Below are 12,493 nucleotides of genomic sequence, written 5' to 3'. Positions count from 1 at the left end.
CTGATGGAGCCAGTACCGCTAAGAAGCGCCAAGCAGCAAGAAGGGAAGCAAAAGTGAAAATAACAGAGGAGCAAGGCAAAAAAATGACAGATGATGTCGCTCATCCCCAAAAATGGGCACTGCAGGTTGTTCACAGGACACCCCAAGGTCTGACAAGCACGCCCTCCCCACCCCGCTCCCCATGGGGGTGCTGACGAGGGCTCCACGGAGAGCTGCTAACTCAGCAAAGTCCAGACACCACAAGAGCAGCAGAGGGAGGACACAAGGCCTCAAAAGAGACGTGTGCTCTGGGAAAACTGAATGGGGCTGGCAATTACCACAATCAATGGGACACACCCCTCTTATCTCTATTCCATTAACCAGGACAATGAGTCATCAGCTCCAAGGCTCCTCACCCATCTCTGCCTCAGCCAGAGACTTTAAACCATAAAGCTTCACTGCATTATCACCATGTCTGCTCTATCAGATCCAGCTTAGTTATGGGCTCCCACGGCCCCCCGCTCTTTCCCACCAGCCACATCACCCGCCTCAGACTGAGGGCTACCTGCTGCCCAATGGTGCACTGACCACTTTTCTTATTCATTGGCACCAAGAAGGTCCATACAGACTTGGACCAGAAAGAAGGCTGAGCACCAAAGAACTGATGCTCTTGAACTGTGGTGTTGGAGAAGACTCTTGAGAGTCCCTTGGACTGCAAGATCAAACTAGTCAGTCCTAAAGGAAATCAACCCTGAATATTCATTGGAAGGACAGATGCTGTATTTTGGCCACCTGATGTGAAGCGCCAACTCATTAGAAAAGACCCTGATGCTGGGGAAAATTGAAGGCCGGAGGAGAAGGGGGCAACAGAAAAGGAGAAGGCTGGATGTCATCACCAACTCAACAGACATGAGTTTGAGCAAATTCTGGGAGACAAAGAAGGACAGGAAAGCCTGGAGTACTCTAGTCCATGGGGTCGCAAAGAGTCAGACACAACTGAGCGACTGAACAAAACCAGGAAGGAGCCCGGCATGGTGCCTGGCACACCATGTCCACAGCCAGCAATAGACTAAGAGTCGAGTGAAAGGGCTGCTGCTAGTAAAGCAGGCTCAGATCTCTCACAAACAGCAACACGCCAGACAGACGGCAAGCCCCCAAGTCAATAAATAAAGAGCTGAACGTCTACAAGTCTGTTCTGGGAACTAGAAGGAGACACACAGAGAGAAAACCGAGGTATTCTCACTCGCCAGGTTCAAACAGGAAAGGCCCTAAAACGGTAGGCGGGGCCCCGCAGGTGAGTGAATAAAGCCAGAAAAGCCTGCGCCACCTCAGTGAACATCCTCAACCCCAGGCGTCCTCACTGCCTGACTCGGGGTCCCAGTAATTCCTACGTCCCCTTGATGCACAGACCTGACCGGGGTAACACTCAGCATTTGACCTGAGACCTCCCAACTGAACAGTCAGCAAACTACCCCGCAGTTACACAGAGGGTCCCAGAGTCACTGATGCAGCGTGGGTTCTGACTGCCAACAGTATTCTCTTTTCTTTTTATGGCCACAACACGTGGCAGGCAGGATCCTGGTTCCCCGAGCAGGGACTGAATCCTCGCCCCTAGGGTGGAAGCACGGATTCTTAACCAGTGGACTACCAGGGCAGTCCCCATTAACAGCATTCTATTAGTATCATACGGGTGTGTGCTCAGGCATATCTGACTCTTTGCAACCCTCTCTGGACTGTCAGTATCATAAGCAGGTAAGAATGAAAGCTCTAAGTACAAGAATTTTCCGAAAGTACCCTAGTATTAAATCTAGATTTGACCTGAATGCATTCAAGTCTCTAATAAAAGATATCATAAGAGTTCTTTAGAATGAGAGATGAAAAAATACCCTGAAAGGTACACTTGAAGAAAATCAAATGAATAGCCGTATTCCCCCCAACCCATGTGTGTGTATGCACACGCACGTGCTTAATTATGTCCAAGTCTTCACAACCCCATGAAGGCTCCTCTGTCCGTGGGATTTTCCAGGCAAGAATACTGGAAATACTGGTGGGTTGCCGTTTCCTCCTCCTCCAGGGGATCTTCCCAACCTAGGGGCTGAATCCATGCCTCTGGCATGTTCTGCACTGGCAGGCGAATTCTTTACCCCTGAGCCACCTGGGAAGTCCTGTATTCCCCCATATAGTGCAACAAATCATTTCTTTAACTTCATATACACCCTTCTGACCAAGGATAATAGATTTTATGTTTTTTAAAATCCTGGTGAGTCAGTGGTTTCTGTCTGAGATAAAGGAAAACTCCAGTCTTCAGCATCACATGGCAAATGGCTGGCTCTGGACAAGGGAATCCCCCAACACATGTGAGAAGGAAGAACAGGTTTGGTCTAGTTCCCAATACCACTGACCTCACTGATAGTGAACAGTGTGTCTTTACAGTGATAAGAAACTTTTCATGCTTAAAGGAATGACCTAAACTAACAGTGATGACTAACACGGAGGGCGGGAAAGGTAATGGTTTCAAGGGAAGGGGCTGGGTCATCAGAACCAGCAGGTGATGAGTTATGCTGACAACAAGGCGGGAGACCCGGGCAGACCAACGGCCCTCTCTTCTCCTTCTGCGGAAGGCTCCAGGTGCAGCTCTTCGGAAAGCGTCTCAGAGGCCAGACTCAGACACCTGCAGAAGGCGCTCCTCCCAACAGCCAAAACCTGGGAACAACCGCGACGTCCATCAGCTGGCAAACCGGTGGACGGAACACAGCCTGTCCACACCCTGGATGCCATCCAGCCAGACAAAGGGACAAATCACCACGCTCAGCAGCGGGGACAAACCTTGAAGCATCGTGCAAAGCGGAAGGAAGCACACACCAGCAACCACATGGGCATGGCCGTATTTATACATGATGCTCAAAAAGGGCAAATTATAGACAGAAGATAGGTGGGCGGATGTCTGGGGCCCTGGGATGGAACAGGGCGGTTCACTGTGAAAGGGGAGGGGGGACCTTGCTAGGGCAAGGGACGTGCTGAACACTGACTTGTGGTAACAGTCATGCACTCAGCACGTTACCAAAGATGCCTGAAACGCAGGCGCGAGGCGGGTGAACCCCAGAATACATAAAAATACCTCAATAAAGCTGGTTAAAGGAACAAACCTGTTGAACAAACTTCTCTGTCTCCAGGAGGCTGGTGTGGAGCAACGGCGATAACTTACGAGGTTGCGATGACATATACACATTACTACACGTAAAACAGATAGCCAATAGATAGCACAAGAAACGATACTCAATACTTTATAATAACCAATCAGGGGAAAGAATCTGAAAAAAGAATACACACACTAATACATAGAGACCCAAATAAACAAATAAGAAAAATGAAATCTGGAGGAAAAGGGAAGGAAAATAATACAGGAGCTCAAGAAAACCAACCAACCAAAAATATCTACACTCAACATCCTCAGAGAGATAAGAAATAAATTCAAAAAGACTAGATGTAGTTTACAAAAAAAAAAAAAAAACCTGTGAAAAAGGGCTTCTCATAAATTAAAAATATGACAAGGCTTAAAATTCAATAGAAACATTGAAATAGAAAGTCAAAGGCATTTCATAATAGTAGGACAAAAAAGACTGAAAACTACATAACAATAGAGAAAAAGATAAGAAAATAAATCAAAGAGGTGACTAATAGGACTTTCAGAAAGAGAAGGCTGGGAATTTGGAGGGGGAAAAAAAGAAAAATTTCCCAGAAGAAAAGGGCAGCTCCTAATGAAAAGAATTAACCAAGCTCTTGGAACAGTGAATAACAATACACGACAATCACAAAATCTAAGAACATCAGGAATAAAGAAAATATCCTAAAAGCTTCCCCAAAGAAGTTAGAACTGGTCACACTCAAATAGAAGAGCAGTGTCTTCAAAACTCCAAGAGAAAAATGGATTTCCAGCCAACAGTATTTTCCACCAGCTAATATATAAATCCCATGCAAAGGTAGAATGCAAACATTTTCAGCTATCCAAAGACAAAACTTTTGCACCTGGAGGATGTGGTTCAGGAAAGTTAAGGCAGTAATCCAAAAACAAAAAAAGAAATAGATGGTATCCAGGAAATAGATGGTCCAGGACCAGAGCTATGACACACCAAAGTGAGGGCACGTATACCTGGCCAGCTGCCCTCCAGGGAGAAAAAAGGGAGTCTATAGGCTCCTTGGAAGGAAAGCTATGACAAATCTAGATGGCGTATTAAAGAGCAGAGACATCACTTTGCCAACAAAGGTCCATGTCGTCAAAGCTATGGTTTTCCCATTACTCATGTGCAGATGTGAGAGCTGGACCATAAAGAAGGCCGAGCACTGAACTGTGGATGCTTTCGAATTGTGGTGCTAGAGAAGACTCTTGAGAGTCCCTTGGACAGCAAGGAGACTAAACCAGTCAATCCTAAAGGAAATCAACCCTGAGTATTCATTGGAAGGACAAAGCTGAAACTCCAATACCTTGGCCACCTGATGTGAAGAGCTGACTCACTGGAAAAGACCCTGATGTTGGGAAAGCGTGAGGGCCAAAGGAGAAGGGGGCGTCAGAGGACGAAATGGTTGGATGGCATCACCAACTCAACAGAGTTGAATCTGGGCAAACTCCAAGAGATAGTGAAAAACAGGGAAGCCTGGCATACTGCAGTCCATGGGGTCGCAAAGAGCTGGATACAACAACTGAACAACAAAAAATAAGTTACCCGAAACAATAAGTCATTTGTCATACTTAAGTGTTTAAAAAAAAAATGTTGATAAAAGCTTAACTCTGCTAGGCATCTGATGTACCTTTTCCAGTGTTTAAAACAGAAAACGGAATCCTATTAGACTACTTGGCTCAGAGATAAGCGGTATAATGCAATTATAATTTTAACCCCAAATTATGATATACTCATTTAAGGGAGGCGGGCAGGTATAACAGCTAATTCTTCACAAAAGATCACAACAGTGATTCAAAAACCATAACTACCATCTCTAGAAGTCAGTAAGTGTACAAAACTAATAAACCAAGAAAAAGCCATGCAAGCATATAATTTTAAAATACAGCAGTCAATTTCAGATGGATCAACTAAAAGCATCTTGGAATAGGACAACTCTAAGTTTCGAAACTTATCTTTGTAGGACCTTAAATAGTAGTACCTTATGTACCACAGGGAACTATATTAAATATGCTATAATAAACCATAATGGAAAAGAATGTGCATATAATATGAAAAAGGATGTGTATTATATATATTTAAAACTGAATCACTCTGCTATACAGCAGAAATTAACACAACATTGTAGAATCAACTATACTCCAATAAACTAAATTCTTTAAAAAAGACTCAGGATGGTATTTTCTGTATCTGATTTTCTGTCTCTTTCCTTGTCTAGTTGGTACTGTATTTTACGGCCCAAGCCCCTTGGAGGCTGGAAAGCTGGGGTTAGGTGCATGGGTTGTGTCTGGGTACAAGGCCTGGGGAGACAGAGCCCTCTCAGGATGTTGCACGTCTGGCACACGCTGTCCACCCTGTCTTCCCTGTGCTCCTGGAAGGTAAACACACTGCCTGCACCGTTGCACGGACACTGACCATCAGGCAGGGCCCAGCTCGGGCTGCAGGGCAGTGAGTGCTGAGAGGCAGGACACCAGCCCCGTGTGGTTAACTGGTCTCCCGAAATTAGCTCTAAGTTCCTCATGATGCTACACAGATGTCAGTTTCTAAGATCCCAGTTTTTAAAACTTGAGAAGTTCTAAAACTTACCATTTGGTCCTTCCTTTTGAAATTCTTACAGAAAACAGTGCCACGCAACTCGGCGCTTGCCAACACATAGCGCACTTTGCTTGTGAACGATGCCAGCTGACGCTTATTACTGAGCCAGCCTCCTAACAGAGTATCATAAAAACCTGAGGCCGTTTGTTCAGCTGCCACGCTGGTCACCGGTGATATTAACACTGCCCTGGTCTCCATTCTCTTCCTCACCATCCCTCCCTAAGTCCGAAAAATGTTACTGTTCAGTTGTGACCGACAAATGTATCCTGATGAATCAATTCTTGTGTTATCATGTTATGAGCCCAAAATATTAATAACTGTAAACAGAATCTTCTAAAAGTACTTGGGAATCTCTACCCCCTGATAATCATGTTCCAATGAAAATCAGGTCCCAAATTAAACGTTCAACACAGCTTTTTAGTATGTTAACACTGATAATTCAGAGCGGTATTAAAACCAACCTGAATTCACAAAAAAAATCTATTTATACTAAATATTTACAGCAGTTACTCACAAGTACTTTTAAGATGACCTGCGACCCACTAGCTAAATATCTAGCTACTTGTGGGAGAAATCAAGTTTTTAAAACCCTGATTTTCAAACAGTAAGGTGACGACCTAAAATTGTTTCGACCCTTACAATCATCACAAAAAGTTCTAAACAGGCAGAGTTCGATTTTGAGAACCCAGTGCGGATTAAGTTCCTGACTCCGCTACCATCAATTCTTGGTCTGCACTCTTGTGCATTCTCCTTTATAAGACAAAGAGTGAAGCTTCCAGCGCTGCACTCTGGGCGAGAGTCCTGTTTGGCACCCGGGCCACCTGAGTCTGCAAGCCGTGCACTTGCGAGATAACCTGTATGCACCGCTGTCTGCCAATGTAAGTCATCAGAACAGAGACAGCTGAAAGCACTGTTACCAACGATGAGAAGCACAGGCACCCTAAAGTCAGCGCGGCTGCGAGACAGAAAACGCCCGACAGCTCTGAGGGCAGGCAGCCCTTCGGCTTGCAAACTTGCATTTTCTGCCCTTTTCTTAACCAATTCTGGATTTATATCTTGCCTCAAGCCGCTATTCATAACAAGATGAAAGTATATATTTACTAAGAAAGAGAAGAAACAAAATAAAAGACCATATATGAAATGCATGTGTCAAAGCACCCACCTTTTAGGTTAAAATGCATTTTATAGTATTTTTTTGTTCCCTGGGGATGAAACGCCTTAGATTATTCCTTGGTTTAGCACACCTGCTCATGGATTCCTTACTTCCAAAGTAGGATCTATTTTTCCAAAAATCATCTTTGCTTTTCCAGGGTCAGTCCACAAAAATCTATGAATACACACTCTGTACCAAAAGGGCCCCCGGATAATATTTTTGGATGATGTCAATACACAGAAACAGACATATATCTGAGATCCATTAAGGGGGGGGGAGACAAAATACAAGTCTGCAAGCTACAGAAATAAACACTGTATTACAAAGTTTCAAACAATAAGGAGTTAAAAAAAAAACTATCATCAGCAGGGTGTTATCTGATGGTTGGCTTTTGACATTCCTGATTTAGTTTCATTTCAAAACAGTTTTTGGAAGTTTGGGTTGATAATTATTTTTTAAGAGAGCCACTCGACTGTGTCCTCTCTGCCTCCCTTCAACTCAGGCCCGGAATCCTTCCAGCAGGAAGGAACTCTATGTCTCTGAACAAGTCTGTACATGCCACTCAGAGGCCGATCAACCCTCCTCTTAAGGAAAACATGCAGTTCTACAAAGTTCATTGTGCCCCAGTGAATGTCTTCACCTCAATTAAGAGCAAGAGTCTCTACCCTGACAAGGTAACATTTGCAGAAGCCTCCCCCCTCACAAAAGTTTAAGTGCCTGCTCCAAAATGTTACACTGATGATTTTTTAAAGCTACACAATTTACGTGGCACTTTTATTGCTAAGCAATGGAAAGCAACTTCAGCACTTTCAAAAATCCCAAGGCTCCTTGTCATCCAGCAAGCAAACAGAGAACCCATGTAAAGGACCACACCAAAATTGCAAACACGGAGTGAATTGATCAAGGAAGGAAGCCCAAGTACTCGGTCCAACACTCCTCTCTCTGCTGCCCTGCCCAGGCCTGGCCTTCCCCTCCTCTCCCCTGGACTCTGTCCCAGGCCAACCATCTCACCTTCTCCTTCTCCAAACCTCATCTGAGCCAGCCTCCTACTCTCAGAGACCCCCAAACTTCCAATGGATCCTTGATGCCAAGGAATGAGGGGCGTCCTCAACACCAACAGGAATAAACCCTCTTCCAGATGCCCACCACTCCCTAGCCCTCCTGCCACTCCCAGAGGGTCACCTTTGGCCACACATACCCCGCTTTCAATAAAAGAGGGGGACGGCATTTGCGCAGCGCCTAACAGGTGGCCAACTCTCAGGTTAACACTACTCCCCATCTTCAGGCCCAGAGGAGGCCTCCAGCCCAGAAGGACAGGGTCAAAGTCAAGATGCTCATCCGTCCCTCCAGTGAGGAAGCCCTAACTCCAGGCAAGGGGGCTGCTGGATTTTCAGCTCCCTAACCACCCCCTCACCCCACCCCCACAGCCCAGGCCTCTCCCGTGCAGGATTTTCCTGTCTTTAGCCAAGACATTTTGGACCACTGGCCACTGAATGCACACAAAAAGCAAAATAAGAGTAGCTACCCCAAGACAAGAAACACAGCCGGCCAAATTTAAAAGTAACAAACTCCAATGACACAAAAATGAACTTCGATCTATCAATCCTGGTTTGGATTCTTTCCATTATCACTGCCCCCTTTCGATGACGATAATTAAAATTCACTGCATCTACTACATTCACTACTCCACACGCACAGAACATTTTACAGACACTTCTTTTATAAATGTATGGTACTCCGAACGAAACCCTGCAAACAGAAATTCACAATGTTTTTCCCTTTTTAATTTATGAGTATCCTTCCCTATGATCACCCAAAAACCTAAAGCAAAAACTAAGTTTCTCTAAACAGGATACAGCCTATGTCTCACATCCTTTATTAAAAATAAAGTTATGTACTGTTAAACTATACCATTTTAGTCAGGAATAGAGAAAATTCTAAACGCCCCAAGAAAGCCATTTTCACAGAACATCTCAAAACTCAGCAAACTCCCTCTCTCAACCCATTCACTTCATGTAAACACAATCTTCTAAAAACAAGCAACACTAATCACTAAAAAAGTTCACAGAAAAAAATTAAAAACAGAAAATATAACAATGAAATAAACTAGGATTATAGGCTGCTCAGCTTACAGGTGTTTCACCTACAGTTGTTCTTTTAATTTCCAAACTCTGATACTAGTCACACCGATGGATGTTCAGGAAGAGTAAACAAATGCTAGAGTGTCAATAATCTAATCACAAAACCACTATATGCAAATCATGAAACAGAAACCCTAAAGACACTTCTAGGCATGATGAAAATGGTCCTAGAACTAACAACAAAGGGAGGAAAAAAACGGAGATGTTAGCGGTTTCTGCTCTCTCCACCTAAGACTCAACTTCCCAGGGTCAGTTCAAAAATATGAAAGACTTTATCATGAGAGTAGGAAAACATATAGGAGATGATCAGGAAAATTTAGCGCTGAACATCTGAAACAAACATGGTTACCAAAGCAGGGACGGGGGATAAATTAGGGAGTTTGGGGTTAACATATACACACTACTATACATAAAACAGACAGCTAATGAGGACCTACTACACAGCACAGGTAACGCAATATTCTGTAATAATCTACGAGGGAAAGGAATCTGGAAAAGAATATTTACATACATACATATATATGTAACTATATATACATATACATACATATAACGGAATCATCTTTCTGTACACCTGAAACTAGCCCAACATTGCGAATCAACTAGACTTCAATTTAAAAAAAAAACTGAACACTTGCTAGGAAGGAATTCATTTTTTTTGGTGTGAGAACAGCATGGAGACTACCCAAAAGAAAAAAAAAAAAAAAAGGACACCAACTTAAGTATTTATGGGGAAATGGCATCTAGGTCATATGTGAAGATAATGGAGGTGGGAGGAAGGACAGCAGAGAAAACCAGATCAAGTCACATGCTGGTCACTGTGAGGCCGGTGCTCGCCTCTTCCTCTCCAGTGTCTGTTTCAAATTCTCCGTAATAATAAACCAACTGCAGGCGAGCTAAAGCTCCTGTCGTGCTCCTGCTTCAGAATGCAGGCCATTGTTGCACAGATTTCCAATAGTTTCCTCGGCTTTGCACAATTTGAGAATTTCTTCTCAATTGTACTTTGTAAGGAGAGAGCCAGGGAGCCTGTTACTGCCCAGTCCCAACAGCTTCCCAAACCTGGTGCTTAGCAAATCGATCGCAAAAGCTTTGGGGGAGAGAGTGCGGAACCAGAGGGGAGGAGCAGGGGAAACCTTGGGTTTGAACCTGCCCCAGCTGCTAGGTTAAGAGCCCCTAGCTCCTAAACCCATGAAGACACATCCACGGTTCACTCTCTTTTTCTCTTACAGTTTAAAAACAAAAACAGCTTCTGGTCTACTTCCACCAGCCTTCACATTCGTGCTGACCCTTGAAGACCCAAACAATCCAACTTCTGTGTAACCAGATCAAAAACAAGCCCTGGCTAACTCACTTGGACGAAGACGGTCACCACTCGGACCTGGCCAGAAAAACTCGGTTAGGAAAAACCAACCAGTGCTTAAACAAACACTGAGGCTGGGGAGAACAGTCTTGGAGCCAGTTAGCAGACCACTCAGGGAGTTGCAACATGACCGTTTCCAAAATTTTCCAAAAGCTTCCAAATTCAGTTGAGCCCGGCAGGCCGAGCTTAACAGGGCTCTCTTTCAAATTCAAAAACCTGGCCCTGGCCCCAACTGTTAGCCAACAGAACACATGCTGATTCACTTGAGATCACCTAAAAAGACGGACTCCGTCCAGTTCAGACCACAGGCCAGAACGCGGCCGGGATCAGGGGAAAGTTGGGGCTGTGGATAGATAAACCCTATTCACAGAGCAGAAAAAGGGACAATGGGATCCACACGTAATTTGGCCGAAGAAAACGTCTACAGTCAGCTTCCAACACCCCCCTCCTCCACTTTTCACCAGACAATGACAATTCTTCACAGCGAGCCACAAAGCCCTGCTTCATAAGATTTTTTTTTCCCTATCCCAATCCAACTAGAAAACAGGGAACAGCTATGGAACACCCCCGGTGCAGTGCAGATAACTTGGAGAGAGCCTTCAGTAACAAGAAACAAATCAGAACACGGAGCATTTCACATTCTGTTTCAAACATTCAAGGGCCCTGCCTGCATTAGCCACAGCTCTGGGTAATCTCCACAACGTGCACTGAACAAAACCAGCAACACGCTTAGTCTCATCAGGTGTCTGTTACTCAGGGCCAACTCAGAGTCTCCGAATTTGTTAGTTTCAAGGGACTGGGGGTTGGTCGGGGAGGGGGGGGGGGGGGGGGGGGGGGGAGAGGGAGGCTCACGTTAAAAAAAAGAGAGAGAGAGAAAGACCTGGGGTAGGTGTGAAATCTGGGCACCCTCGCACTCCTGAGCTCTGTCTCATTTCTGTTTCAATTACACACCTGTCAAACAGGTTATTCCTGGAATTCAGACTGTATAATCCTCACCCTGTAATTCTTCCTGCTCCTGCTACCCAAACACACAGCCCTCCCCTGTTCCCCAAAATATGCGCCCATCGGTAGAACGTATGCTGGTGATAAAGCAGAACCAGGTATCAGCAAACTCCGCTCCCTGGGCTCCCGGCGAGCATTCAAACGAGGCAACCCGAAGACAATTCTCAAGGCCAAGGCAGTGCTTTGGGATAATCACAGGCGAGGCCTGCCTATTCTGAATTTTAATGAACACACTAACTCCGAAGGCCAGATCTGGGAATCCGGGGGGGGGGGGGGGGGGACATGTAGGCTGTCTGATGGGAAAAAAAAAAAAACGCTTTCCCATTTTATGGAAGTGCATGCCTGAGAGTGGAGCGTTATTTCCTTATCTGAGAGCCAGGAAATGAGGTCTTTTCAGGCCAGTGTGAATATAAACTCTGCTAAAAAACAGCGGGACGAAGAGGCAAGCCCCCTCTCCCAACTTCAGCCGCGCGGCGTGGCCTCCGGGCGGCGGCGTGTCCATCCCCCGGCGCCCCCGGACCAGAAGTTTCAACCCGTCCCCGGGAAACAAAGGAGGCGCCCGCACCGACCTTATAGACTTGTCCGTAGGTGCCATTTCCCACCACTTCCACCAGCTCGAAAATCCCCGCCGGATCCTGGAGGAGAAGGAGGGGAGGGGTGAGCGTCGGAAAGCAGCACAACAATGAATACAGAAGCAGGACAGCCGGAGAGAAAGGGCGGCGACCCCAGCGGTGGGCTTCGTGCGGTGGGGTCGCGGGAGCCCAAGGGCCGCGATCCGGGGGCCGGGGGTCCCGGGCGGCAGCGGCGCCGGCGAAGGGTCGCGCCCCGGGAGCCCCCGCACCCGTCGACGCGGGCAGACAAAGGGGCCGCCGTACCCGCGGTTCTTCCCGCGGCGGCGCCCGAGCGCCCGGGCGGCCAGGGCGCGGCCCCGGGTCCCCGCGCGCCCCGCGCCCCGCGCCCGGGTATTCCCGGGCCGCCACTCACCCGCAGGGAGGACAGGTCGATGTCCACCAGACTTTTGGCAGGGGAGTCGTTCGCCATCTTCCCTTTCTGCCTCCGCGGATCGGCCACAATCAGTAGGTCTCCG

At 46.3% G+C, this 12,493-nt stretch overlaps 1 protein-coding gene and 1 long non-coding RNA gene across 51 annotated transcripts in view; one reads left to right on the top strand and one right to left on the bottom strand.

Moving 5' to 3' along the window:
* The window catches only part of MAP4K4 (mitogen-activated protein kinase kinase kinase kinase 4), a 152,256-nt gene extending 139,769 nt beyond the window's left edge, over positions 1-12,487 (bottom strand). For all 50 annotated transcript variants that reach the window (XM_040267706.1, XM_040267709.1, XM_040267724.1 and 47 more), the window contains exons 1-2: positions 12,391-12,487; positions 11,976-12,041 (exon numbers count right to left, since the gene is read on the bottom strand). In XM_040267706.1, coding sequence (XP_040123640.1) covers positions 11,976-12,041; positions 12,391-12,447 — 123 coding nt within the window. In that variant the 5' untranslated portion in view covers positions 12,448-12,487. The remainder of the gene's footprint in view (positions 1-11,975; positions 12,042-12,390) is intronic.
* The window catches only part of LOC120883610, a 2,477-nt gene continuing 2,334 nt past the window's right edge, over positions 12,351-12,493 (top strand). The window contains exon 1 of the long non-coding RNA XR_005725822.1: positions 12,351-12,482. This is a non-coding gene — a long non-coding RNA (uncharacterized LOC120883610). The remainder of the gene's footprint in view (positions 12,483-12,493) is intronic.

This window comes from Oryx dammah, unplaced genomic scaffold (assembly GCF_014754425.2).
Source record: "Oryx dammah isolate SB20612 unplaced genomic scaffold, SCBI_Odam_1.1 HiC_scaffold_25, whole genome shotgun sequence".
Lineage (NCBI taxonomy): Eukaryota > Metazoa > Chordata > Mammalia > Artiodactyla > Bovidae > Oryx > Oryx dammah.
This window is presented reverse-complemented; position numbering and strand designations above follow the sequence as displayed.